Raw genomic sequence first — 27,966 nt, forward strand, 5'->3', positions numbered from 1 at the left:
ATCCCCAGAACCCCCAGAGTTACTTCCAGCGGTTGAAGCACACGGCGCGCCTGATGCCGCGTGTTCGCGGTCTTCTCTTCCTTCCCTACAGAGCGCGGAGCGTCGTTTAAAGCGGAGATCTTTGCACGACGGGGCGGCGCGAGGCGAAGGTGCGCGGAGGTGCGCGGGGCGGCTTCGGGGCGGAGCGCTCCGCGTGCGGGCAGCGCTGGGGACGGAGCGGCGCCGGAGCCTTTCCGAGGGAGTCCCGCACGGCGGCTCTACGCGCCTTGAGCGGCAGAGCCCGAAGCATCGGCCGCGGTCCCGCGGGGAGCCCGGCCGGGCCGTTCGGGCATCATCGGGAGGCGAACGGATCCCGCGGGGGAGCTCCTCCGGGGCAGCGCCTGCGGCAGCGGAGGGCGGAGGAGCGGCGCGGCCGTCGGAGCCGCCCGGCGGGGCTGCGGGCTGCTACCTGCTGACACAAAGTGAGGGTGGAGCGGAGCCGAGCGCCCGCCCCGCCCCGCCCGGCCCGGCCCCGCTCCCGGGCGCCCCCTCCCGCCGGTCCGCGGGCTCCGGGCTGAGCGCCGCTCCGCACCGCCGCCGTTCCGCCGGGCCATCCGCCGGCTCTGCCCTTCGGCCGCGGCCCTCCCGCTCCCTGCCGTCCGGGAGCCCTCGTCCAGCTGCCGCTGCCGCGGAGGGTTCGGGTCGGGCTGATGTCAGAGGTCTGGAATTCAGCTCTCATTCGGCTCTGACATCGCTGAGAGGTGAATAATGCCGCAGGTCAGAGCCGTAACCTCGGAGCGGGGCTGCGACTGGAAGTGGGTGAAGCGGCCGCGGTGGAGCGCTGCTCGAGGAGAGCGCTGCGAGGTGACCGGGAACGGCGGCCGCTGCTCAGCTGTGCGCAAAGCCCAGCGCTGCTCGCGGGAAGGGGCATCAAGAGAACAGATGAGTGGGGGCTTCCTAAATAGTGCCTGACCAACCTCCGGGGGAGCTCCACGGAAATTCGTGGGTTATGCCAAGAGAACAGGTTCGTTTCTGAAAGTAAGAACGGGTCTGTTGGGCAGCGGGTGCTGATAAAGGCGGAAGTGGGAACTCAGGAAATCAGGGTATCATGATGGAAATTGGGATAGCAGGAAAAGCTTCTCAGAAAGAGTGGTGCTGCGGTGGCACAGCTGCCCAGGGAAGTGTGGGGTCACTGTCCCTGGAGGAGCTCCAGAGTCGTGGGGACGTGGCACACAGCGGGCACGGTGAGATGGGTTGGACTCGGGGATCTCAGAGGTCTGTTCCAACCTTAATGATTCTATGAAACACAAAGGATTTTTTCCAACCACGGTCTGTCCTTTGTAACTCAGAACACACACGGAAAATACAGATGCAACATCCATAGTTCAGTTTCAAAGTTTAATTCATTGCAGATTGCTGCAGCCACGCCGTTTGAGCAGGGCTATAAAAGAGCATTAAGTGCCAAGTCTTCTAGGGGCAAACAGGAGGAAGAAGGGTAAGTTGTGAAGTTCCCTGTGTGCTGTGCAGGAATTAAAGAAGTAGCAGCTGCAGTCTGATAAGGCTGAAGTCATTTAAGCACCATCTCCTTACAGCCCGAACCCACGAGGGAAGTGATGGAATCCATTTGGGAAGCAGGACTTGGATGCATCCACCTCACCCCTCACTATTCTCACCGACTAGAGTTGCACTGCACGGATGTAATATACGATACAGGAGAACGAATCTGAGGACAACCAGCATAGAAATGTTCCTGCCAGCCTTGACCTAAAAGCATCCCCAGACTGTATTTGTTTGGACGGCTGGTGAATAATTAAAGGCTTTGCCTCGGCTTGTCCCACCACTCAGCACTCACTTGGGACATCCTGCCCACGGCCGGAGGCTGCGCGAGGTCCTGCAGGGTAGAGCTGGGGTGGTCTTGGCCACTTCTCCCTGCTCCTCTCATGTGTGTTTTGTTCAGGACTGGCTCTAATTAATTTTTAAAGAATATGAGCATGGATGAACCAGCTAAATTTATGTTCTAAGCACTCTTTCATGTACGTTTCCCTGACAGTATAAATAAAGTCTGTGCCCCCTTCATCCTTCAAACAATATTTTAACACAAATGCATAGCTATTCAAAACTTAAAACTGCTATTAAATGCGATTGTATTTATAGTGATAAGAATGTACCTAAGACCTATTAAAGTACTAACACAACACATAACTTACCATCACAGAGAGCATCAGAACCAAAAAGAAGTTACTAAAACAGAAGACTTCTCCTTCAGTGCAGGAGATGAGCAGCTGCTGTGTGTAATGGATACCCACTGGGAGGGCACGCTGCTGAACAGAGCGCTGCTTTAGGAGGAAGAGCATTTCCTGGGTAATCGCTCAGAAAATTAGCTCATCTCAACTACAGCAGCTCTCCCCAGCCCCTGACCCGTTCAGACCTGGAATCCTGTGACTTCCCTGCGCCTTTGTTTCATACACAATTCACACAATTCCCACTGCAGGGTCGCAGTGCGACTTCAAGCAGAGATGGTGAGAGCGGCGCAGGGCGCGCTGTGGCTTCCAGCAACGAGCAACAGGAAGATTCTGAGCACGGCACGAAGCACAGCTTGTTTCCCAGTGAGAAAGGTTCAGACAAAGCTCTCAAGGTTGTTCCAGCTTACGGGGAGTTCAAGTCTGAGAAGATGAGCAGCTAATAATCAGTTCATATTAAAAGTTCTGACCGCTCGATGCTTCGTAACTTGTCAGGTAGAAAACGTCATGAAAGAGGTGTAAAAAAAAAACCACGGGGTGACCAATATCCAACGGAGTGAAAGTTGTTACAAAATAGTGCCTTTTTTGTCGGTGTTCGTTTTTTTCCAACAGCTGAAACGATGCAAAGTGCTGCCGTGTGCACAGCGCTGCAGGACGAGAGAACCCAGCTGGCAGCTGCTGCACGTTTTCACATACTTGTCACCCACTTCTCACTCTCTTATTTCTTCCTTTGGAAAGTGCTCCTGCTTGCAAGCGACATCCACCAGCAGATGGAGATCTAGGAAGAAAAGGAAATAACGAGTAAACATCAGTCTGCAAGTTTTGCTCAGCGTCACACGTAGGGATTGCAGTTCTAGCATGTAACGTGGAACACGGCCTGAGAGGCTGCAACAGCAGGATTGGAGATCTACAGGAACAGGAATTGTTCTCAGTTTGCAAAACTCTGTGTAAAACAAAGAAGAAAAAATAAAAGTGATTTACATGCCCATTCATGCCATGGTAGAATGGAAACATTTCCAGTGTATGGAAGATAAAACTCAGCGCCTTACAGCTCAAGGAAAAGAACAACAGCATGAAGTCACAACAGGACCACTACCCTCGTGAACTTCCATCTCACAACAGCTGCATTCTTGTCTTAGGAAAAGAATTCCAGCCCCCTTGTTCTGTGCTACAAAGTACCTGTGGAAAAGGCAGCAGCTCTGTGCTTCCTCCAAAGCAGACTGCTGGGAGCAAACCCTGAAGAGCTGCCTGGATGGAGAAGGAAGGCAGCTGGTAACAGCACAACTCCAAACTGCTTAAGAAACAGCATCCAAGAACCACTCATCCAAACCAGACTGGCAGTTGAGCTGGAGCAAGAAGCTGCAGTTCAGACTCCTGAGAGCACCTCCTGTTCATCCTGCTCCAGGACATGCTGCAGTGCCCCTGGGCCAGGCCTGGCCCTGCACAAACACCTCTGCATGATTTCACCTCGTCTTACTAGGAATGCTGGATGAGTGTAAGATTATTTTTCTCTGGAAGGTGCAGGAAATAATTCAGATGAACATGATAGCATGATAGCATGGGAGACCTTTGCTGAATGATGATTTGCCCTTAGCAACTGCACTTACAAATCTATCTGCAGCAAATGAGAGGGAATGCATAGTGGCACAGCTGTAGTGGCAAGGCTGGTGGTAAATGTCCAGGGCACCTTGCAGCACAACAGGGATGGAGTCATCAGAGCCAGTGGCATCTCAGTACTACGTCTGAGCTCCTGTGCAAAAACAGATTGGAGGAAGTTGCCAGACTGTATGAAGAAAAGGATCAGATAAGTCACCAAAAATAATACTTAAAAAAAAAATAGCCGTAGAGGAAGAGAGCTTTTTCTTAAATGCATCCGGATGCTTCAATTCAGAAGTAACCCCACCTGCTCCATTCTGAGACTGCTATTTCCAGAAAAAAAGGCTGCAAACAAAAACCTCTCCAGTGAGAATTTGATCCTTCTTATGTGCACTCTTAGAAGAGGAAACACAAAGCGCAGACACTAGCTCCACTGCAGAGTCACTGGGAGACTCTTGTGCACCTGTGGAGAGCAACAGGAGACAGGAGGGGTGCAGTTTCTATCAGTCTCTGTCAGTCGTTTGTGAAGGCCAGAAGGACACCTGCTGCAGGTATAGATGCTGCAGACAAATTTATTCCACACTAAGCTGACTCACCTATCCCAAAAACCCCAGTGTATAGATGAGCTGAACAAGCAGGCAGTCAAAACAAGGAGAGACTCGCTATCAGCACCTTTATAGCCCTGTGCTAAGGTTGAGCCAGGGGGGCTGAAAAATGTGGTCCCCGAAAGGTGTGAGCCACCCCTCAGAGCTCCATAAACCAATAATAAACCTGCCAGGTACTGCAGAGCCGTGCCAACACTCCATGAAAGAGTAGGAAGGGAACAGATGACACAGCCCACTCAGGATGATGGATCTGCTGCAGCTTCTGACTCTCTGAAGGAGAATTCAAAAGCAGTTCTGCTCTTAACAAAGGAGATGAGGTCCTGCTGTTGGACTGTGATGTGCAAAGACAACCAGCATATGAGGAGTAAGGATACGCTTGGAGGAAACACATTTAAAACATTTTGAAACAAAAAAAAGAGCAGGGTACTTCACCCTCTGTGTAATTACCCTGTGTTAATTACTTTCACTTTCATAGAACAATAAAGCCTGAACAGCTTTGAGAATTGACTAGAGAATTTGATGGAAGAAAAGCTCACAGAGGTCTTTTTTTTACTTAATAGCACAAAGATGTTTTTGGAGGCAGGACACAGGATAAGAGACACTCTTCCTCTTCACCCCTGTTTGACAGACATTCCTACCTCACCGTGTGATACCTTGAACTTGGTGTCAGCACACAGCAGAGACAAGGGAACAATGTCACAAACCTACTGAAATAGATGGAACGAGATGGAATGTTGTGCAGCAGGATGCGTGTCAAACGGTGGGCTCAGGCAGCACACAAATGGGCACCCAAAGGAAAAGAGGAAAACTGCAGGACTTTCACTCAAAGGACATGTCTGAAGATAAGAGGAAGCAGAGACAGCTGCTTTAAAACAGTTTTGGATCACACACGAAAGACAGCAGTCACAATCCAGTAATACAGAAGGAATTGCTTACCCCTTTCCAAGGACTCCAAAGGAGGTGATCTCCAAGTAGAGATTCCTCCTTTGAGACTGCCAGCCCATAAATGAGGTAGGGAGGGGTGCCCTACCTGTGCTCCCAGGGCTGGCTGTGCCCCTTCACCAGGTGCTCAACCACTGTTCAGGCCGTGACCTCACGCCTCCCACACAGACATGTTGTGAAGAACCAGTTGGGAATGGTCACTGTGCCCATTTTTAGCTTAGAAAGGTAAAAGAGGATGTGTCCAAAGACACACAGAAGAAAGGAGGTACAGACAGACAAACGCAGAAGCTGACAGAAGTCAGCTCACACTTGAACACGTCTCCTCCAGGCCTGCAGGTGGAACACAGGAGATGGGCACTGCATCTCCAAAGCCATGATCACGTGCCTTATTTACTCCGGGACAACTGGACCCTGATGGTGTTTGGTTCACGTGTGCTGTCTGTCTCCATCCTCTGTCCTACCAGCCCTGAAAGGTACAACAGTGGAGATGCACCCCCGATGACTATCAAGTTTCCCAGAGTGCTACTATGCTAATCACTGCTAATTATCCAATTAGCATAGCAATGTTTCATTTCTGTAGAACACTCCCATGAAACACTTTCCAAACACTTTCCAAAACGTTCCTGCAACTTCACAACTGTTAAGTAAATTTGTTCTTCTTAATCTCTGCAATTAAGTATAGTATATAAGTACAACACAAGTATAATATATTTTTCTTAAATAAACTTTTGCTGTAGATACAAAAACTAGAAGCACACCGGCTGTCTGTGCTATCAGTAAGGGGGCCAGAACTCTCAGTTCTGCATTTTAAACAAAAGTTCAAGGTGGCATCCAATTCATTCATTCATTTATTTTATAGCTTCCAGATAAAAAGACATTATTCCTCACTTACACATTTGAAACTGATGGGCATGTGAGCTGAATTATTAACTAGCATAACTGGAACCTGGAAACCACCCTTTGAAGTGAGGAATGGCTCTACAGCCTCTTTGATGATCAGCTGTGAGGGAAATGGCTTCCCCAACACCTGGATGCCACACCAACTTTTCCTCCAGGACGGATCTGAAGTACCCTTGGTGTCCTCTCATGCCTCTCTGTCGTGAGGATGTCGAGGTTTTCCTTTGGTTATTAGATTTGGTGAACTGTTTGGCCTCAGCTGCTCTCCTTCTTGTTTCTCTCATATCTGTCAGCAGACACAGCAGCATTCCAGAACACAATTTTTTGTCAGCTTCTACACTTCATGAGTTCGTTGGTTTTTGGTTTTGTGTATGTGTGGCTTTTTTTCCCCCCCTGCTACTTCAGTTGTCATTTCGTTACCCAGTTCATCCCTGTGGCACTGTCATGCTCCAGCACACATCTCTATGGGCTTCATCTCAATACTGTGACATCTGTGTTCCTCAGACAACCCCCAGAACAGCAGGTTTCATCTACTCATAATTTGTACTCTTTCCCACATGAGCAATTGGTGTGTCCCTCAAAGGGTGTCAGTAAGTACACTCAGAGGTTGTACAGAAGCAGTATTTGAACTGAAGGTACAAAGAAATACATTGCAGATAAGAGCTAACCTGGTCTGACTTCCCCTTTCTGTAATGGCCAGTTTCAGAGCAGCTCTATTGCTAATCTCTAAAAAAAATAAATAGCATTTCTTCTTACCTGGGGACTTGTACTCCTGTGAACTGTTTCTCTTCTCTCTGTTTCTGGCTTTTGCAGATGAAACAGTGCTTTCTACAGGTTTGTTCTCAGGCCCAATTTCTGGAGTGAGGCATCCCACCTCTTGTGTCTCCGACCTCAGGAACGGACACTTAACACCAGCATCCACCTGAAAAAAACACAGCAAGGGAAGCAAAGATGACTCAATGGTTTCTTTTAATCACTTCAACCGAACAAATAAATATTTTTCTCCACTCCAAAAGGACATCTAACAAGAGCTGAACAGCACCTCATGGACTGTATAAGCATTTTTAGCTCAGAGTCAAGGTTGCCAGGTCCAAAGCCAAGCTCTTACAAAATGTCTTATTAAGCAAAACATGAAGTCAGAAAGCCAGAACATGAAAAGTGCTTGTACTCACAGTGTCAGCTTCGCCCTGTCACCACACCAGGCACAACAAGTGAAGCAGAAGAAACCCAGGTGCACTCACTGGTACCAACAGCTGCAGTGCTAATGACAGGTGTACCTGGACAGCCCAGCAGAGCTGTGTGATGCAAAACTGGGCAGGTGAGCAGTGCCCTCTGCCTGGAAATCTCACCCCACCCCATTGAATTGGTAAGACATTGCATTATAATGTTGTTGCTTGCTTTTTGGAGCCCTCTGCTGCTGCTCCACATGTATTTTGCAGGCAACCATTTCATGAACTTGAGTATTTCTTTAACAATGTGGCAAAATGTGTAGCTTTAATAAAAAGGAAGAAAAAGCCAAGCAACCAAGCTATGATTCTGTCCCAACAAGGAAGTAAAAATAAGCACAATTAAGCACCTGGAATTCACCTTCAGACAGAAAGATGTTCTCACTATCATCTGTTACACAGCACTGAGCTCTTCTGCAAATATCCTACCAATCAACATCATAAGATGAGAGATTGTTCAGAGCCTGCAGTGTTTCCTTCTATGAAGGCAAAAAAAAGCTTCCGAAAGCTGGTATGTGTGTTAGCAGAGGGCAAAAGGTCACCACAGGCAGTAATAAGACATCAGCAGTTCTAGAAATCACTCTCTCCCTCTTGAGTCTGCCATTGCTCAGCATTAAACATACAGCAGGCAACATGTATGCAGATTAACAGAGATACAGACAGATTTGCTGTCGAAGCTGCACCTCAGTTTTCCAAAAGGACTGTGCAAACACAGCATCTGAAATGCCCAGGCAGACAGAGCTCCCCCTGCAAGCCCATGGACTCGCTGGCCGTTCACAGTCACTTCTGGGCAGAATTTGCTCTTTGAAATGTGTTGTCTGTATGTACTGCATTAGTAGCACTCATTAGCTAATAGGAAAACCGTCTGGATGGCTGTGCCTTTTTGTCTGCCATCGGAACACAGCTTCTCACTAAGAGTAAAAGCAAAGAGAAGGAGGGAGGCCTGTAGTTCATTATCTCCACCAGACAGAACGCGAGTTCAGTCTCGAGACAGAGTCTTACAAACAGGGAAGGCTGGCAGGGCGCAGAGCAGGTACAGACATCAGCAGCTGCGGGTCACACTTTCCACACATGACCGGAGCCCTTCCATTCCTGTTGACTTCTCTGTCATGAAGCCTTCTAGGGAAAGGAGCATGCAGCGTTCCCTTTTCTACTGCCTATGTAGGATCTTACCCACCAACCCTTCCAACAGTCTTTTGTGAAACTGGCAATAATACAGTTTCCATCCTAACAGCATCAGTCTAGCCCACATAAATCTGGTTCCAAAGCTTCCTCATTTCTTTTATTTTTGTAAGTGAACGTGCTTCTCATTATGGCTTTGCCACATCTGCAGACTCCTCACTCGGGCCCAGCACTGCTGCAGCTCCATCCCGAATGCTGCTTGGCAGAGAATCAAACAAAGCTACCAAAGCTGACAGATGTGAAAGTTTTGCCTTTTCACTTCACTTATTGAAAAAATGCCAAATTGTTTGCAAGAAAACCCACCCTGCTGTGCATCAGTGGTTACGTGACTCCAGTGCCCAGCTGGAACCACAGTGAGAAACGTTAATAAGATCAGCCCCTGTCTCACACAAATGGGGTTTGCTGGATTTACCTTCCCCAAAGCAAGCAGGAGTTTCAGCCTTTGGCCAGGGATACTACAGAGGAGACAACACAGGAGGGACATTCCCCTTGAATGATAGACGTGCTTCATTTCCACTTTAAGAAGAAAGCATTTCTTGTGAGTAGATTGAAATATATCCATCTGAGGCCAAAATGTGTAAAAACAAGGACACCTGTCCTTCACTGAGGTGAAGATAACAATGCTGAACCTGGACTGTTGAATGCACTAAGACCTTTCATGCAAAGAATTGCTCTTTAATTTGCTGTTCTTTAAGCCAAGCAGCAGCACAAAGCAGGTGAACAGCTTTCAGTGGAGAGGACAAGGCACAACAGCTGCCCCAAAACTAACCAAATGATAAGAAATATTGAGAAAGAAATAGAGAACAAAATATCAAACACCTCTGCATCCATTGTTTTCCTGCAGCTTCAATGTGGCGTGCAGCCACGGTCTCCTCATTTTAGAAAGGATTTAATAGAAACAGAAGAGGCTGAAAGCAAACTCAGAGATCCATGGAGCAGCTGCCATGCAGAGGATGCTACCGGAGGGAGTCTGGAGAGCAGACTGCTGGGAGGCTGCAACAGACTTCCCAAATCACAACTGCGTGGAGAAAGAGGCTGGAGGGAGGTGACTGATGAAGCTCTTCATCAGCACACAGTGAGCAAAGCATCTCTTTGGTCAGAGCTACAATTCACGTGGCTTCAAGGGCTGACTTCAGCCCAGGGAAGAGAAACTGAACGTCAGGTACGCAGCATCATCCCAATTTCCCACTGGAAATACAGGGAGCAGTGCCCTGTTCTGGGTGCAGGTTGTTCTTGCTCTTCCCTCAGCATCAGGTTACAGCTATTGTCTTCAGGCCTGACACCGGCAATCAGGCTTTGATCCGACCCAGCAGAGCTCTTCTGATGTTCGTTTATTAGCACCAGAGGAATTTGCTCCTCCTCTGCTGCTACACAGAGGAATAAAACAGCCTTACCTGCATGGGCAGTATTGTACCATCAGCTTGCCTTGAATTCCACGACACTGTGCTACTGAGAGCTGTGGAAGCCTTCCAGATTCAGGGATAAGGAAGAGAGCAAATAATGTAGGAGCCCAATGGATGTACAAGCATAGGAATCTCCTTTGGAGAGTTCTGCACCTGCCATGATCCCAGGCCCTGGAAATACCGCTGGAGGAGAGGCAGCTGTGGGGTCAGGCTAACCCTGCCTCCGGACTGGCAAGGGGAGACAAGTAAGAAGTAGAATACTCCTAACAAAAAGAGCAAAGCTGTCAAACAAGAGACCTAATAGTGCCCAAATTTCTCTTCAGGACAGAATAATCCCCAGCTATTTAACCAGTTGACTTCCAGAAAAACAGACTGTGGCCAGCACCAGCGTTCTCATGCAGGAATAACGGAATAAAAAAACCCCACATCTTCCTCCTCCAAACAACGCCATGGCTCATGCATTGAATTCATGGAATCATAACATTGTTAGAGTTGTAAGGGACCTTGCGCAATTTGTTCTGGAGCAGCTCGTTTTCCTGCCGGAGCTGCCCAATCTCAGACCGAATTCCCCGTTCTGTGTTGGTCAAAGAACTGATCTGGCTATGCAGCTCCTGCTCGATGTGCCTGCTTGCTTGCAGGTCAGCCTTTAACTTTTTAATGTCTTGTTCCAACCTCACCAACGCATGGGGGTTGGACTTGATGATCTCTGGAGGTCCCTTCCAACCCCTACAATTCTGTGATTCTGTGACCTTTAAAGGCGTCTAGTCCAACTTCTCTGCAGCAAACAGGGACACCCACACTCAGTGCTCAGTGCCCGTCCAGCCTGGGGAAGGACTTCTCCAAGGATGGGGCACCACCTCTCTGGGCAACCTGTTCCAGTCCTCCATTCCTAACAAGAAAGCCAGGCCCACAAAGTCCCCACGTCTTTCACAAAGGAAAAGTACACTTCTAAAAATGCTGATCCAAAGATGGCAAAGCTGAAAACTTTTAACTGTGGTCAACAGTTCAGATAATGAATGGGAACTCCCTAATGAGCAACGAGCACAACACAAGGAAGTGCTCTTCCCTACGTGAGGCTGAGTAACTAGCTTGATCTCTGCAGAAACTTGATCAGAATATACATCTCTTTCTCTAAATGTACCCCTACCATTGTATCAAATGGTAGGTATCAAATCAATGGTACCAAATGTACCATTGTACCTTCAAATACTCTTTTTTTATTAAAGGGTAAAGGAAGTAAGTTTTAACTCAAAAAAGCTACCACTTCATCACTGTCAATACAACTGCACTTTGCATTATTCCCTTGCAACTGAGTGGCCTAAGTGGGCAACCATAGGCCAAGTTTTGGACATCAGAATGGCCAACATGCCATTCACAAGAGATACTTTTCCACTGCCTTTTAAAAAGAACAGTTTTGGTTTTTTTTTTTAAACCACACTTTACCAAACAGATTCTTCACTATCCATTAAATTCCTAATTAAAGAACTCTTCGGTTCTTAAGAGTGCAAAAAAAACTTACAGCTATCAGACCACAACCCAGCATTCCTACTGAACGGTGTTATCTCCGAACACAGGTTGTTTTATCTTCGCTGCTTACCTTCTGCGGGCTGAATGACTGTGCTTCCCGAACAATCATGGCTGAGAACTGGGCTGGGAGGTGGTCTGGCTCTTCTCTCAGTTTTCCTTGTGCTTCCTGCGTGGCCGCAGGTTCTCGCTCTCCCTGAGCAGCTGCACATTCTACAGACGCAGTGCTGTGCAGAGCGTACAAGTATTCCGAGGGCTGTGACAGAGAGCAGGCCACCTCTTGGTCTCCCACCACAAACGATGCAATGTCTGACACCACAGGGATGAGAGGTTCCAGCTGCCCTTCGTCATCCGAAGGTGGATCGTCGTTCTCAGTATCAGCTAGCAGCTGTTGGCCTCTGTTGGGCTGGGGGCTTGACCACTGGCTCTCCACAGGCTCCACTTTCACTGTTCCAGCTTTCGGCGACGAACGCATTTCATCGACGATCTGAAACACAGCTTCCAGATTTACTTCTGTCTTCTTGCTTTCATCAGTGTGGTACAGCCAGTTAGAGGGCAGGAACTCAACTGCGTAAGGTGGCTGCATTGGAGGACTCTGGGAGAAACAAAACATGGTAAATGTGTCTTTCCAAACAGTACGACAGGACGTGCAACGGCTCCACAATGTTCTGTAAATGAACCTGAGCAACCAACAGAAGAGTCTGTAAATTCAATAACATGAAAGCTTGTTACTTGCACCTAGATCAGCAGGTTTAATTAAGAAAAGGCTACTGATTTGGCTTAGTTTTCATTAACCGCCTTACAGCAAGCTCACTTTCTTCTGTCTGCCATCTGTTCTTCACAGCACCCGAGTACTCTTTGAGATGCATGGTCTGTGCATTGCCAGTGAACATACAGCCAGCTGTTCAAGTCAGAAACTTCTAGTCTCAGCAGGATCTGTGGAGTCACACTAGAACCACTCCTTTCACAAGCAACATCTGTGATGGAACAGGACAGAGCGCATGTACCTGACACCAGATCCTCTAAAGCTGAAGCAATCCTGCTACGTACAAAAATAACAGAAACCACAAGATTTTTAAGCAAGAGAAGAAGGTACATAAGCTGTAAATGTGCACAGGGAGAACCCAACACGAGGAGCTCACACTACACACCGACAACATCTTTTCCCCCTTTTGTCCATATACACACTCACACAATGAGTGATTTCCAAGGACACTCCTGTCCCAGCACGAAAGGGACTCCAGAAAACAAAATGCTGCAGGATCTGCCCGTTTGTCACAGCCTCTGACCAGACACCCCTCAGTCTCACAGACGTGTGACTCAACGTCTACATAAATCCATACAGATCTCCAGGCTGGAAACACCTCTCGGAGGACACACAGAGGCTGCCTTCGCCACCACAGGACTGGTCTGAATGCTACTGAAAGACCTCACTGGAATGACGTGACTAGATAATAGGATGCGATGAGCAACATAGTGATCTTTTTAAGCAGAATTCACATAAATCAAAGAACTTTCAAAGCAGAAAGAAGGCAATTGAAGAGTTCCAAAAGCAGCTAGTCCTACCCAAAGGAAATGACAAGTCACATTTTAACAGCCTCTGCCTGTACTGCTATTTTTTTCTGGAGGTTGGCCAGATTTAAAGAATAATGGAAGGGTAACAGCGCCTGATAAATAAGCAATATAATGACTTTGAACAGAAACTTGGGTACTTCTACAATACAACCTTACTTTGGAAGAGACCTAGTAAGAAGGATTAGTCTTTAGAGCTGATTTTCCTCAAACATTCTGGCTAAGGTAAGGGGCACTGAGAAGCTATTTCAAAAGATGAATACATTAGAGAACAGGAAGCCACAGGATTAGGAAAGTCACAGAAGATCAAAAGTCACTGAAGCATCTGGTCTCTCAGCAGCACGAACATCAGAAGTCCTTGAAGGAAATACCACAAACAGATGAGAGAATATCAAGATCCCTTCTTCTGGGTATATGAAGACAAGTCCTGTAGCTGACTTATGCAGTCGTGCTGGTCTGCAGTCAACTATACACTTTTAGGGAGAAAAACAAAAAAAGACAAAACCTTGAATCTGAGAAATTTAGGTTAAGCAAAATCTTTTCATTGCCAGCTTAATACTTTTAAGACACGAGTTTGAACTTAGTTACCTTCGTGTATTTTTTTTCCAGTTGTACTCTTTAAAAATATTAATACAAGAGTTTTCTTGTTTTTATTGCACTGTTTATTTATTGCCTTAACTAGCAGGATTTTAAGGAAGATTTGGGTAAACAAGTCAACTGCCCATGCGTGAGATCAGGCCTGGCAAAAGGAAAACAAAACCAAAAAGGCAAGTAACCAGTCAGCCAACCAGCACACTGCAACTTCCGCCTCTTCCTTGTGGAACTGAGCTTCAAGCTGTTAGAACACACAGCCATCTTCCTGGCTGTGCTGCAGGCTCTAGCATGCATTTCCAGCAGGAGAAGATGCCCACACACAGCTCAGTGTCATGCAGAACCAGAGAAGGCACTTGGCCTGGTGGAACCTCATCAGGTCCCCATGCATGGCATCTCTCCTACCACTCTGGTCTGTTCCAGTCACTTGTTAACTCTGACAGCTTGGTATACATATACTGCTGCTTCTGAAGATCTGTACCAGTGGTTCCTGATGGCAGCACAGCGTCAGGGGAGGACGGTCAGCACTGCAGCTGGCCACATCCCTCAGCAGAGGCTGGGGAAGCATCTCCCCAGAGCACACAAAAGGGGAAGTGATTATTCTTCACAACTCCTTGGAAACCACAGGGAAATTGCAGCCCCCTGCTCCATCACCGTGCTCCAGGAGAGGCAACCTACACTACACCAAGACTCACAAAACTTCACAAGTTCTATTGGTCTATTCTGTAGGATATTTGTGTTACTCTGCTCAAGAGAGCAGGCAGAAGCAATCTGGGATTACCCTTGGGCTGTTCACACACAGGAATACCTTCCAGCATCCTCTGCCCAGATGCATCAACAGCTTTTGGCCTGGGATCCCCTGTCTACAGTTGCATTATCATCACAGCATTCATCAGCAAGCAGCCTGAATCTCTTTTGGCTCTGCACACTGCCCATGAGCTTGCTTCTTCAAACAAATCACTTTCACTGGGCACTTTGGACAGTGCATTTATTCATCTAGCCCTAATTAACAACTCTCTTGGAATGATTTGCTATCCCAAATGCAATGATAAGAATTTATTTGATCATCACTTCCCATCACCCAGACTCATTCCTATGCCCTAGCTGGAAAAAAAAACTCCCACAGTTCTCAAATTTAAAGTCAGAGGACAAAGATGCACCATGTGCAAAATTAATATGAGAGTACGAGTGGCACGATTGGCCAGTGACCATTTATGGACCCACACCAACACAATATTCTGGCTGTAACATGAGCACCTTGGATAAGATGATATTTAAAAAAAAAAAAAGCCATGAATAAAAGACAAAGGTTGATATTTGCAAGACAAGAAACTGGATAATCAAGCTTGGGTAGGTAAACCCTTTCTCAGCATACAAAGCATAACTTGCTTCGCTTGCCTCTGTGACAAAAAAAAAAAAAAAAGAGTATATATATTATTATCTAATACAAAAGTATTGCAGCCTTGCAGTTTTACTTAAAATCTTTGGCAATTGATAAGGCAGCTCCTCCAAATAAGGTGCTTTCTATAACTTGGGTGAAAATGCAGAAAAAACTGAAGTTATTTTAATAGGGCATCTCTGAGGTGTGGCTGGTCCCAAAAATTATCTCAGTTCTCAGTCATTGAATGAACCTGCAGAATGCTGCCTGGGATGACATAACAAAACATAACAAGAAAGGAGCTCCTTCCCAGTATTCCCATAACGTTACAGAAATGCATTTTGTCCAGGCAAAGTTATTCTTCAAAGATAAATGCAGACTTGTTAACTAGAACAAATTCTGGTGAAGTCAAGCACAGATTTCATACAGAGGAAAACACTGCACCGAAGGGGAGATCCACCACAGTGCTACCTTGGAACCTGCCCAGGCATTGCCAAAAGTGCCTCTCCAAACCTTCAGCGTTCTCTGAAATAAACCCTGTAAAGCACTTCCCTTTTACTTTCTCAAGTAGATCAGTTTTCTAATTTCCATCCTTCATTCTGGCGCCCATCACCACCCATCCAGCTCCCCCTGCTCTCACCTGATGGCAGCACGCTGCACTCACCTGGAAGAAGCTGCAGTGGCTGTAGGTCAGAGCTGTGGGACTCGCACAGCAGGTCAGAGGGCTGATGTGGGTAGCAGGGGAGCAGCAGGGCAGAGCAGCTGCAAGAATTCAAACACACTGATCAGACTTCCAGAATCTGTGCTTGGTGTGCAGAGTTCTATGGCTTACTTTGATTAAACAGCTCAATAGTTTAGGTAACTAAATGCCAGCACTGCATGATCTCCCAAATGATTTTATGACTTCACCTGAAAAACATTTTATATATATATATATATATATATATATATATATATATATATATATATATACACACACACACATAATACATATGTTGTAAAATGGACATACACAAACTTAGAAACTTCATAATCACAATTTTTGCACGCTGTTATCCCCTCTTTTGTTATCACCTCTTCTGTTGTCTTCTTCCACCACAACAGGACACAGAGAGGGGATTCACACAAGAAAAACACACGTGTGCATGCATACGTACCACTGCATCCTAAACAGCATCTTTGTGTATGAGGCATTGTTCTGCAGCTATTACCTTTGGGGACATGCAGAAATAGTTAAAATTAAAAGCAAAGGCCTTGCTTGCATGACAGATAACCTCTAAAACTGCCATCGTTTTGAGAAAAATAAATGTTATCATGTTCAGTCCAGTGACTGTAACAGAGACTAACAAGGATGGAGGTAGTGAACAGATGAAGTTTACTTGCAGCGCTGGGAACTGACATGGGATTCCACATAAGGCAGATGATACAATAACCAAGCGTGATCTTTTTAGAACACCTGTTCTTCCTGCCCTTTTCAATGAGAGCTGGTGGGATTCTTGTGCAGTTTACAGCAACAAACAGGGGAGAACAACAAAGAAAAAGCCAGTGGGCAGCCTCCTAAGCAAGCATGCTATGTGCTTATAATTTGCAACTGCAATCTGAGCGACTCTATGATCAAATTCAGACCTCCTTCAGGAGAACATCCTACGACCTGCAGACATATCCCTGCTCTGGATACTGCCATAAAACAAAACAAAACTTGGTTTGGGAATATTTCACTCACAGGAATCTCCAAACTATGTTGACAAACTCAGAACATCAGAACAGCTTCTGAAGGACTTCTGGAAAAGCAATGGCAAAGAAGTTCCTTCTAACCTACTAAAGCAACCCTAAGGAGAAGCAAACACATGAAGACATTATCTTCTAGTGAAAAAAGAGGAAGGGTGTGAAGGGAAGAAGTGCTTGTGAGGTACTGCATAAGTGAAACACCAGCTGAAGATCACTTTCTACAAAACATGACAAGATAAATGGCAGCACTCTTGTCACAGCCAGCAGCACTAAGAGCAAAAGCAACTCGTGAATCAAAGACATTGCAACGTTTGTAAGGCGAAGGGGGGAACACAACGCTGTGCAGGGCACGAGAAACCGGTGACAGATTCTGAAGGGGAGAACTGTCACACAGAATGGTTTGCTCTCACAAGGATGCATTTTTGGCAGCTTGCTGACAGCAGCAGCGGTGCCTGTGCACTGTCACAGCATGCACGACTGAAGGCACGTCAGCAGCAAACCCACCGTAAGACAGAACAGCCCTACCTAAAGTGCCACCACCGCCCGTGGTCACAACAGGACATCCATCACACATCCAAACAACTCTAAAACTGCTGGAGATGTATTTACTGATGAGCCGTGCTACCAAAGGTGGAGGTGCCAGTTCATCCAGAGGGCTTCATGCCTTCAGATGGAATCAAGGTGCAACAAGCTCACCTGCTTCTCTCACATGCTTTATCGTTAACTGCAGAGATTGAATTTCTGAGCTCCACTGTCCAAGACACAGCTCATCTAGCCATACCCAGAAGGAATCATCAGAGGAAGCACAGTCTGCTCTGCAATACTGACAGCAAACACAGCCTGAATCTTAAAGAGACGGGGATAAGTGGTATCTTATGGAATAAATGAATATGGATTGAACGAATTAAGGAGATACAGCCTTTTTAAATAGAGCGGAGTAAGATGATCAGCCTCAGAATAGATTCGGTTTCTGTCAGAAAACAGACATACTGCTGCCCATAAGAGCCAGAGATGGAAAATTTCTCACGGTCTACAGGATCCAACGTGCAGAGCATGAACACAGCTTACACAAATGGAATTGCTGGCAGTGGGACCGTAACCAACCCAGTGACAAAAGCCTCAGGACAAGTGGAGAGCAATGAAAACGCAGCTCACAGAGCAAGGGAAGGGCTGAGCCATGCACTGTGAATATCCCTGCACAGATGCTGAATGACTGTATTTCAAACGTGCTGAACATACATACCCATACTCAGAGAGGTCACAAAGAACTTAAAGGAAATTATTTAGAAGCACACTAATAGAAATATTAAAAGGAAAGACAAGTCAGAAATCCTGGCAGTTGAACAAGAAAAAATAGAAGAAAACAGAATAGAGAATGAGTTGACACCAGTGAGTATGAGATGAGAATGAGTCAGTAAAATACTTCATTTTCAAGAGAAGTCACCCTTTGCTGTTGTCTGGAGAGACCTGCAGTAGGTAAACGAGTAGAGATATTGGTGATCGTGTTGCTGTGATGGTTGCTAATAACAGCAGCTTTTCTCATGGCAGAAAAGAGCAGAGCCATGGAAAAAACAACTCTGTGAGGTCTTCCAAAGCCACCACCTACCAGATAAAGCTCTGTGCTTCAGAAAAGCAAACTGATTTCATGTGGAAAACGACAGGTTCTTCACTGTCCGCCAGTAATGAGGAGCCGGATGTTGGTGTTATGGTGAATAGCTTCAGGAAAACATCAGCTTCACACTCAGAAGCTGTCAAAAAGATTCCCAAAGCCACTAATGAAACAGACATTGTTGTGAACTGCGGAAAGAGAGGAAGATTATTATTGACTGCATGAACTTCTGATTTACTCACACTTTGACTACTGTGTGTCTTTTTGGACTCTCCATCTCAATAAGAAATGAACACAACTGGAAAAGACCACAGGAGGGCAATGTGAAGGATGCACCAAACACTTCCCTGAACAAACAGCCGAGTGGGGCTCTGCAGCCTAGAGAAAATGCAGCAGAAACGTTCAGAGTCAAGAATGGTGCAGGGAAGGGGACAGAGATAGATGGACAGTATGGAAAATGATGTAACACCTGGCTTTGGGAAAATAAACACCAGAACTTTTACAGGGTTAGGAGGGATCCCATGCAAACATTTGTTCCAAGGCTTCCAGAGCCACAAGTCACCACAAATAAGTAAATCACACAGTCTCTTCAATAGGTCACGTCTCACTCTTTTGTCCAAGAATAAAAAAACAGATTACAGCGAAACACAAGAAATTACAACAATGCCCTACGTAAATTGAGGCACTCCATTAAGCAAATTAGAAACCATTATGACAAAATGGAAACTCTTACCTACCTCTCTCTCTCCTCTTGAGATAATATTATTTTACATGCTCACAATGTTTCAGTCGACAAGAACAAATCAATCATTTATGCCTTTGCTGAAGGCATAAAGGCTACAGTTATATCAGCAAATTAAATGCATCCAGATCCATTCTTAGGCACAGACTCTGCTAATATCATTAAAATTTCTCACTCTTCCTGTCGTAACAGCTACATCCCAACAGTCTCTTGGAAATGGTCCTACCTTCATGCTAAGTGCTGCTTTTCAAGCATGGTGCAACCAAGCTAACAATCTAATGATGGGGTTGATGCAGCCTTGAATAATCACAGTAAAGTCTCCAAAGATCTGGCAGAAATTGGAGAACATACATCATCTCCAGGTACTCAAGGGTGCAACAGACATCAACAAGCAGCCAACAGGCTGACGTGAGCCAGCAGTGTGCCCTGGTGGCCATGACAGCCAATGGTGCCCTGGAGTGCATTGCACACAGCGTGGCCAGCAGGGCAGGGAGGAGATCCTCCCCTCTGCTCTGGGTCCAGTTCTGCTCCGGGTCCAGTTCTGCTCCTCTGTTTCAAGGCAGATTGGGAACTGCTGCAGAGAGCGCAGGGAGAGCTGCAGAGATGGTCAGGGCCTGAAGCATCTCCCTTACGAGGAAAGGCTGAGAGCCCTGGGGCTGTTCACATGGAGAAGAGAAGGCTGGGGGGGGGGGATCTGACCAGTGTTTATCAATATCTAAAGGGCCGGTGCCGAGCGGTTGGGGCCAAGCTCTTTTCAGTGGCATGCAGCAGCAGGACAAGAGGCAAAATAACAAACTGGAAGGTGAGAAGTTCCATCTGAACATGAGGGAGAACTTCTGGGGTGCCAGAGCCCTGAACAGGCTGCCCAGGGAGGCGGAGGAGTTTCCTTCCTTGGAGATATTCAAAACTCACCTGGATGCTTTCCTGAGCAACCTCCTTAGGGAACTCTTTGGCAAGGGGTTGGCCTGAAGAATCTTCAAAGTTCCCTTCCAAAACCTACGGTTCTGGGATCCTGTGTTAGCCAAAGGAGATGAGGCTGACACTCTCCAGCTTTTTCTGTTCCACTTGAGCACAACCTACACGCAAAACACTCAGGAAGAACGCTGCAGACCACCCTGCCAGTGCGTCCTTATCGTGTCACATCCCTAAGCTATGCCTAAGGAAAGCTAATTACTCATCATACAGCTGGGTCAAGAAATTACGGAGAGCACCTGTGCCTGTTCCTGCCAAATCAATGAGCACATCGGGATGGGCCTGCAAACAGCAGCTGTGCAAGCTCTGATCTGCTACAAATTAAAGAATGAAGGAAACAAGGATGACATCCAAGGTCTCTTCCTTAAAGAAAATGGGAGCTGTCTTAGATATGTAAGTAGGATGGATTGCATTGCCACTTCGTGCTCTCCCAGTTTCCAAAACTAGGTGTCTGTGCTCTCTCTACAGTTCACATAGAAACAGACTCAACAGAAAGAAACTGTCTTCCAACAGCATAGATCTAAGAAGGCTGGATTGACTCAACTTCTGGGAGGTGCCTGTTTCTCTCTACTGACTATATATGTAATCTAGACGACAAGCCCAGGCATATACAAGTGAATATTATACATTCAGATGAATCTTAAGCAAGATAAATCCTACTACTAGTTTTACAAGTGCATTACTAATGCATCTAGTCTGCTTTTCTCAAGGGAAAATGTGGTGCTATTTATGCTGTTTTAAAACAGACACTGTGTTTTCAGCTGTTTACTTACTTTAAGAAGCCCCCTTTGACCAAGGCATATGTGAATTTTAAGCTTTCCTTTCATCCTTACAGAGGATGTATCATTCAGAATAACATAACTGCTCCTGAGCTGTCACTCACAAAAGGTTGCCACATTTAAACAAGCTCTACAGCCACAGCTGTACTCAAAAGGCACCACTGGCCTGCAGTACCAGGTGGCATCAAGAACTGATATTTCTCACATGGGCTCATTGCCTGACTTTCCATTACTGGGATATTCTGATGATCAAACTTCACTACACTCCTCTGATGCAGTCCTACAACTCTCAAATGCTCCAGTAGTAGCAAAAGATCCAGATGAACATCTCCTGTTTCAGTGCCTTCTCAGTAAGACTCATAATGAGAAAAAAAACAAGGAAATCTTTTTGTTGCCTAAGTTAACAAACAAATTTGAACACACACAGAGATGAATCTTTTCACAAAGCCCAGCGCTGATTTAATTTAATAGGACTTCAAAAACATGTTCATTAAACATGAAATGAAAAGAGCTCCAAGAATGAGCATGCATTCTTCAGCCCCTTCTCTTGTGAAATACATTCTCTAAGATGAACTATCACCTTCCAAATAAGCTAATCTTGGTTTTGTGCTCTCAAGATGAAGGAAAGCAGACTTTTCATGTATACATATGAAAAAATAGGCTTTCAGCATTCTGTGTGCTGTGAGGTACAGAAAAAAGGATAGCAGAGAGATGAAGAGGTAGACAGAATCAGCAGTAAGAACACTGCCCAAAGTGGCAGAGAAAATGAAAAGATTTTTAATGCTGCCTATTGAAATGGCAAACCTTTCTTCTCAAAAATACTGAAGAGTTTACTGAAATTTCAAAAGCCTCGGCCTCCACAACGTTCTCTATTTGAATCACACCTGAATTATTACGCCTTGCAAAATGTGGAATGCTTTTACTGTGCTTCCCAGCGCCCCCCCCCCAAAAAAAGAAAGATTCTGCTCTACTTTTCCCATGGTGTTTCAAAGGAGAAAAAAAGGTATTTTCAACAGCATAACTGATTTCTTCTTCAAACTTTTATAACTCCAGTGGAAGAGAACAGTGTCACCCAGTTCCAGGGATCTACGTACGCTGGTTTAAATCTAAGCTGCTCACCCTCAGTTCCTCTGCAGCCAATACTGCAAATTAGAGTGAGATCACTCATGCAGCACCTCTTCACAAAGCCTAAAAGCTCAGTGAATCACAGCCTCCTGCTGCCCAGCTCCTTTCCTGACCACAGAAGAGGTCTGGAGGAGTAGTGGAGATAGAGACATCTAGAACTGCAGGTGAGCTGTACCCAGATAGAGACAAGAAGGGATCGTCTCCCCTCTTAAACTGTGCTCTCAGCTCACCCTGCTCCTGGGAGGAGGCGTAATGACTTGCAGCTCGCAATGCAAACTCTCTGCACTGATCTCTGTAACACTACAGGGCAAGGAACACGTGGCAAGAAGTTCCCTGCTTCTTAAATCTTTACAAGTGTCCACAGGATTTGCATAATTCCTCAGAATCCCTCCTTGACAAGAAGTGTAACGGAACCGGTGGCTGCTGTCTGAAATGGAAGCGAATGCTCCCAGCAGAGGCCTCAGAACACACAAAAGACAGGGAGATTTCACTGTGTGCTTTTTGGAGAGTGACAGCAGCCACCGCATGCAAGGTTTCTAAACAGGGATATCTGACTCAGTGAAGGAGCAGCTGCCAAGGGAGGAATGGGCAGAAAGTGAGAGTAATCACTGAGCCTGGGTTTGTCCAAGCCAAGAGTCACGGTGTTCCGGGTTTCAGAAGTTCCAGGGAAATAAAAAAAATAAGAATAAACAAAACAAGCGTGTTTTTTTCCAGTTCAAGGCAAGAGCAGAAAACAGGAGAACAACTTGCTTCAATTCTCCTCTAGAAAAACAAATCCCAAAAACTCGTCTGAAGTAAGACTAGCAGCAATGCTTCAGACAAAAGATTTTAGGTAGTGAAGATTTTTGTAGCCCCCCCGTCTGCAGCACACAAAAATACACTGCTGGGGAAGGAAAGAAAACGGGGACAAAGATTATAGAGCAGAAGGAAACATTCTGCAGAAGATTTGCAGCTGATCTTTGGCTTTAAAAAGTTACTTGGGAAAAGATGAGAGCAAGGAACAGTGTGATACTTTTCAATAAGTCCTCTGTGCCTTAACGCCATCCCTGTCAGTTTTTCTTAATTAAACATTAAAGAGAAAAAGGGAAGTTAGGCTAACAGTTAGGCTAACAGCCTAGGTGCAGACAAATGTTCTCCTCACCCTTCAGCCTCTGGAGGCTGTATGGAAAATCACCAGAGGATACCAAGTCTGGAGGGAGGGCAGGAATACGGAACTGAAAATGCTGTAAAAGTCTTTAAAAGTCTTTACAATTTCTAATTCTCACTGAAACACACACGACGGAGCACTGTGAAAAGTGCACATATATATATATATATGACTTTTAGAATTCTTTTTCTTACCTGTTGGATAATAGGCTTGTGAGTAGTGCAGGGGAGACGTGTAGCTGCTGTACTTTGCAGGGGAAGTGGCAATGGCTTGGGAGACCTGCTGAAGTGGCACAGGAGAGGCACCGGACTGCAGGGTGTACGTGACCTCTGTCGGAAGCCTCTGGAATATGGGGAAGGCAACCCCCTTGTCTGGGAGGGCTGCGGACGCCTTGTGTCCTGGGAGCAGCCCAAGGGAGCTCTGCCACGTTCTGGAAGGGATCGGAGTCCGATCCGGGCTTTTTGCTGGTAAGGAGCTGAGGCTCTGCGGGGAGGCTGAGATGTAGGAGTAAGGAAACAAGCCGTCTCGTTGGTAAGGCCGATGGAACTGTCCTGCAGCCAGCAGCCCTGCATCAGGCACAAAACAAAGCAACTGTTAATGCCAGGAGTTGTCACAGGTAACGAAAAGGAACACAAGGAGCCAAGGCCCTGCAGCACTCTTTGGGAAGGCAACCTCTGCCACAGTGCACCTAACCCACAAGCTGATCCTTCCACCCCAACACCCAGTAACAGATGCAGTGACAGATTTATTGTTGGGTCTGAACAAAGCGAGGATATAAAAGCAGCTGCTTCCTCCCAAGCGTCCTGCCTTGCACCAGCCTCTTATTCTCCAGTACGAAAAGCACAAGCTGCAAATTAGCACTGGAGGAAGGCAGAGCTGCAGGTGACTTGGCTTCTGGGTAAGTGACAGAAGGGCACCAGTGCTAATGAGAAAGGGAACAAGCGTTAGAAGTAAACTGATAAAAAAAGAATAATGATTTGTCCTTCAGATCAGGCAACACTGCTTACAGGTTGTCATTTACCCCCAGTGGGTTTTGCTTTTTGCTACTGTTGTTTTCGTAACTCTTTGAAGTGCTGGCATTCTAGGCCAGATTGCCTCCTTTGCCAGACGATGCGCTGGCCTGGTGTGGGTTCCAATATTTCTGCAAGAACAAGCAAGTCCTCAAGAAGAATGAGAAAGGATGCTACAAGCTCAGCAATTCGTTCGTAGTTCATTATTGGGTAGGGCTGTAATAAAGGATATCCTCTCTGAAATACACAAACTCGCCTTGATTCATAAGATCACTTGTCATTCCTACGTCGACTTTTTCCCAGTCAGCTCAACCACTTCAGTTTAGACTAAGGCAGCACAAACAGTTCTGCTGTTTTATTTCCTTCCATCCATCTCTGCGTTGTTATTTTGTGAAATGTCATCTGCTCTTACACTGTGGCAGCACAGTTTCTGTGAGAGGTTTTCTGATATTCTTGGAACACTGGCCCAGAAATCCTCATCGAATTCAGGGAAGTATTACTGTGCTTGTTCAACCTCGCAGCACTGCACACAGCCGTGCTGAGCTTTGGAACAGCCTGCATCAAACCAGCCTTTCTGAAAAACAGCCTCACATTTTGCTCTTTCGCTCCTCTGATAGGAACTGATCAGAGAAATAGGGAACACACAGCCACCGGTCTGCAAATTCACATCAAGTCATGAAGAATCACTAAATACACACTGCTCGTCCCCCAAAATTCACTCAGAGCTCATGCACAGGGCTGTTTATTTCCAGCTCAGTAAAAACAGAGAATGAAGAGAGAAGTCCTTTGTTTGTATTTTACATGTAGATGGGGAAGTTAAGATAATGTGGTTTAACACACAAACAAGACATCATTGGATGTTAGGGTACAATGTGCCAGCTGCTTTACAGGAACTGTTCCTGGACATTTAACACGAGCTATATGTTGCAATGCACCTGGAACAGAGGGACACTTTGCAAACAGAAATATCTTCCATCTATCAAATTACCTCATGTTTGCTGCAAAGTAAGACATGCCCCTAAATAGCACAGCACAGAGCACACGGGGAATTGTCAGCCTGTCAGAACTCGACTGCCATAAGAACTGATATTTTCTTTGTTCTTTTTTTTCTTTCTAGAAACTCAGGCTGCTAGAGCAAACACCAGCTAACAGCAAGGGCAAAAACACACCCATAAAAGGGGTAATGATTTAACGGCTGTATTTTTCTTAGGATTTACTCCATCCGTGGCCTGTATTACACCGGTCAGATCTGATTTCACTGAAGTGGTAGAATGACAGAATCATTCAGGTTGGAAAGGACTGAGATCCCCAAGTCCAACCCCCACCATGCCCATAACCACATCCCTCGGCGCCACATCTCCACGGCTCTGGAACTCCTCCATGGACGGTGACCCCACGGCTCCCTGGGCAGCCGTGTTGGTGTCTGATGACTCTTTTGGACAAGTTTTTCCTAATATCCAACCTGAACCTCCCCTGGCACAACTTGAGGCCATCCCCTCTCATCAGAGCACTTTTACTTGGGAGCAAAGGCCGACCCCCATCCCCACCACCTGCTTTCAGGCAGCTGCAGGCAGCAGTGATGCCTCCCCTGAGCTCTGCCCCACTCTGACCCACCCCAGCTCCCCCAGCCGCTCCCATCAGACGCGTGCTCCACAGCTCTCACAGCTCCGTTCCTTTTCTGAACACACTCCAGAGTCTCTGTCTCTTTCTTGCAGTGAGGGGCTCAAAACTTAATAATGTTGAAAAAACAACAAAAACCCTAAATGTTTTCAGGCCTCAGTATCAAAGCACATTTCCTCCCTTCTGAAAGGTTTGCTTTTGTTTTGTCACTGTTACAGGTGTAACTTCGTGCACAGCACCCAAAACACCACATGAGTTACATGACAGCTCCTACTGGAAACAACCACAGAGCACAGACATCCAGAGCTCCGATGGCTGCATGCAGAAGCGGCGCTGCTGCCTGCTTTATGCCCTTATGGTTGCAAAGCCCTGGTCCACCTCAGAATCACCGAATCACAGAATGGCCAGGGCTGGAAGGGGCCTCAAGGATCACGAATCTCCAACCCCCTGCCACACACAGGGCCACCAACCTCCCCATTTCATAGCAGCCCAGGCTGCTCAGGGCCCCATCCAGCCTGGCCTTGAACACCTCCAGGGATGGATGGGGCACCACAGCCTCTCTGGGCAGCTGTTCCAGCACCTCACCACTCTCGTAGTAAAGAACTTCCCCCTGACATCCAACCTCAATTTTCTCTCCCTCAACTTCAAACCATTTCCCCTTGTCCTGTTATCTCCCCTTTCAAAGAGTTGATTCCCCTCCTGTTTGCAGGCTCCCTTTAGGTACTGCAGGCTGCAATGAGGTCACCCCACAGCCTTCTTTTCTCCAGGGTCAACAAGCCCAGCTCCCTCAGCCTGTCTTTGTAGCGGAGCTGCTCCAGTCCCCTGATCATCTTTGTGGCTCCTCTGGACCCTCTCCAACAGCTCCCTATCTTGTAGTGGGGCTCCAGACCTGGACACAGCACTGCAGATGGGGCCTCACAAGAGCAGAGCAGAGGGGGATGATCACCTCCCTGTCTCTGCTGGCCACCCCTCTGCTGATGGAGCCCAGGATACCATTTGCCTTCTGAGCTGCAATGCACACTGCTGGCTCATGTTCAGCTTTTCATCCACCAGGACCCCGAGGTCCCTCTCCACGGGGCTGCTCTCAAGCACCGCTCCTTCCAGTCTGTATGGACGCCTGCGATTCCTCCGGCCCAAGTGCCAAACTCTGCACTTTGCCGTGTTGAACCTCCTCAGGTTCACCCTGCCCACCTTTCCAGCCTGTCGAGATCCCTCTGGATGGCATCCCTTCCTTCTACCGTGTCAACCGCCCCGCTCAGCCGCACCACCTCCTGCCCTGTCAGCCTCAGAAAGGCCGCGTGCCGTCCTTTGCCTCAAGGCAACCCGAGGTGACACGGCCGGGCCGGAGAGGGGATCGCACATCGCACATCGCACATCGCTCGTCTGCCCCACGCGGCATCTCCCGGCCGCCCCACCGCCGCTCACCGCTCCTGTCTGCCTTGCCGGGCGTCGGGGGCGACGGCGGCGGTGGCTCTCCGGGCGGGCGCTGGAAGCGGTTGGGCGGGCGGCTGCCGACCTCCAGACCGGCCGCCAGCTTGGCCTTATTGGCGCTCGTCATGCGCTTCAGATGGACCAGGAGGTCGGGGCGGTCGCGGCGGAAATGCGGGCTGTGGAAGTGGTGCAGGTGGCCGCCCGAACCGCCGTCGCTCTGCGGACCCGAGCCGGCCCTGGGCGGCGCCGGAGCCGCCACCACCTTACGGAAACCGTACAGGTTGAGCTGGCGGATGAAGCTGGTGAAGTTGGTGGTTTTGAAGAGCTCTCCGGCCGCCCCGTCTCCGCCCTGGCGCGGCCCCGCGCGGCCCAGCAGCTCGGCTTCGAACAGCGGCTGGTCGATCAGCAGCCCCTCGCCGCGGGCGTCCCAGCGGATGGAGCGGAACCGCGGGCTGTTCACCAGCCGCCACAGCTTGGCCGGGAAGTTGTTGGGGTTGATGGCGGGGGGCGGCAGCGGCTCCTCCATGGCCGCGGCCGCTCCGCACCGAACGGCCGCCGCGCGAGGGACGCCGCAGGGCAGCACCGGTGCGACCCGAGAGCCGCCAGTCGCGCGGCACCGCCGCCATCTCCATTCCTTCAGAGTCTCCCCGTCCAACCGCAGCCCCGCC

The 27,966-nt window shown here is 47.5% G+C and overlaps 1 protein-coding gene and 1 long non-coding RNA gene across 3 annotated transcripts; one reads left to right on the plus strand and one right to left on the minus strand.

Moving 5' to 3' along the window:
* Positions 1-621: 621 nt before the first annotated feature.
* On the plus strand, positions 622-5,983 carry LOC122184800. Of its 2 annotated transcripts, none has more exons than XR_006180622.1 (3): positions 622-1,003; positions 1,392-1,474; positions 1,556-5,983. It is a non-coding gene; the product is annotated as an uncharacterized LOC122184800 (long non-coding RNA). The 2 variants fall into 2 exon arrangements; XR_006180621.1 differs by having other exon boundaries at positions 1,572-5,983.
* Positions 1,091-27,824, minus strand: HSF5 (heat shock transcription factor 5). Its single transcript, XM_042880032.1, has 6 exons — positions 27,293-27,824; positions 23,432-23,803; positions 15,800-15,897; positions 11,668-12,189; positions 7,016-7,181; positions 1,091-2,997 (listed from the first exon to the last, which is right to left on the minus strand). Exons 1-6 carry the CDS (start codon positions 27,822-27,824, stop codon positions 2,930-2,932), a joined length of 1,758 nt encoding a protein of 585 aa, XP_042735966.1. The 3' UTR covers positions 1,091-2,929.
* Positions 27,825-27,966: the final 142 nt, after the last annotated feature.

Source organism: Lagopus leucura, unplaced genomic scaffold, assembly GCF_019238085.1.
Source record: "Lagopus leucura isolate 7727_CA_CO unplaced genomic scaffold, USGS_WTPT01 Super-Scaffold_100024, whole genome shotgun sequence".
Classification (NCBI taxonomy): Eukaryota; Metazoa; Chordata; class Aves; order Galliformes; family Phasianidae; genus Lagopus; species Lagopus leucura.

Coding starts and splice junctions, on each gene's coding strand:
- HSF5 (XM_042880032.1), bottom strand. CDS start 27,824: ATGGAGGAGCCGCTGCCGCCCCCCGCCATCAACCCCAACAACTTCCCG. Junction 12,190..15,799: donor GCCACTGCAGCTTCTTCCAG/GTGAGTGCAGCG, acceptor TGTTTCTCCCAG/AGTCCTCCAATGCAGCCACC. Junction 7,182..11,667: donor AGTCATTCAGCCCGCAGAAG/GTAAGCAGCGAA, acceptor TGTTTTTTTCAG/GTGGATGCTGGTGTTAAGTG.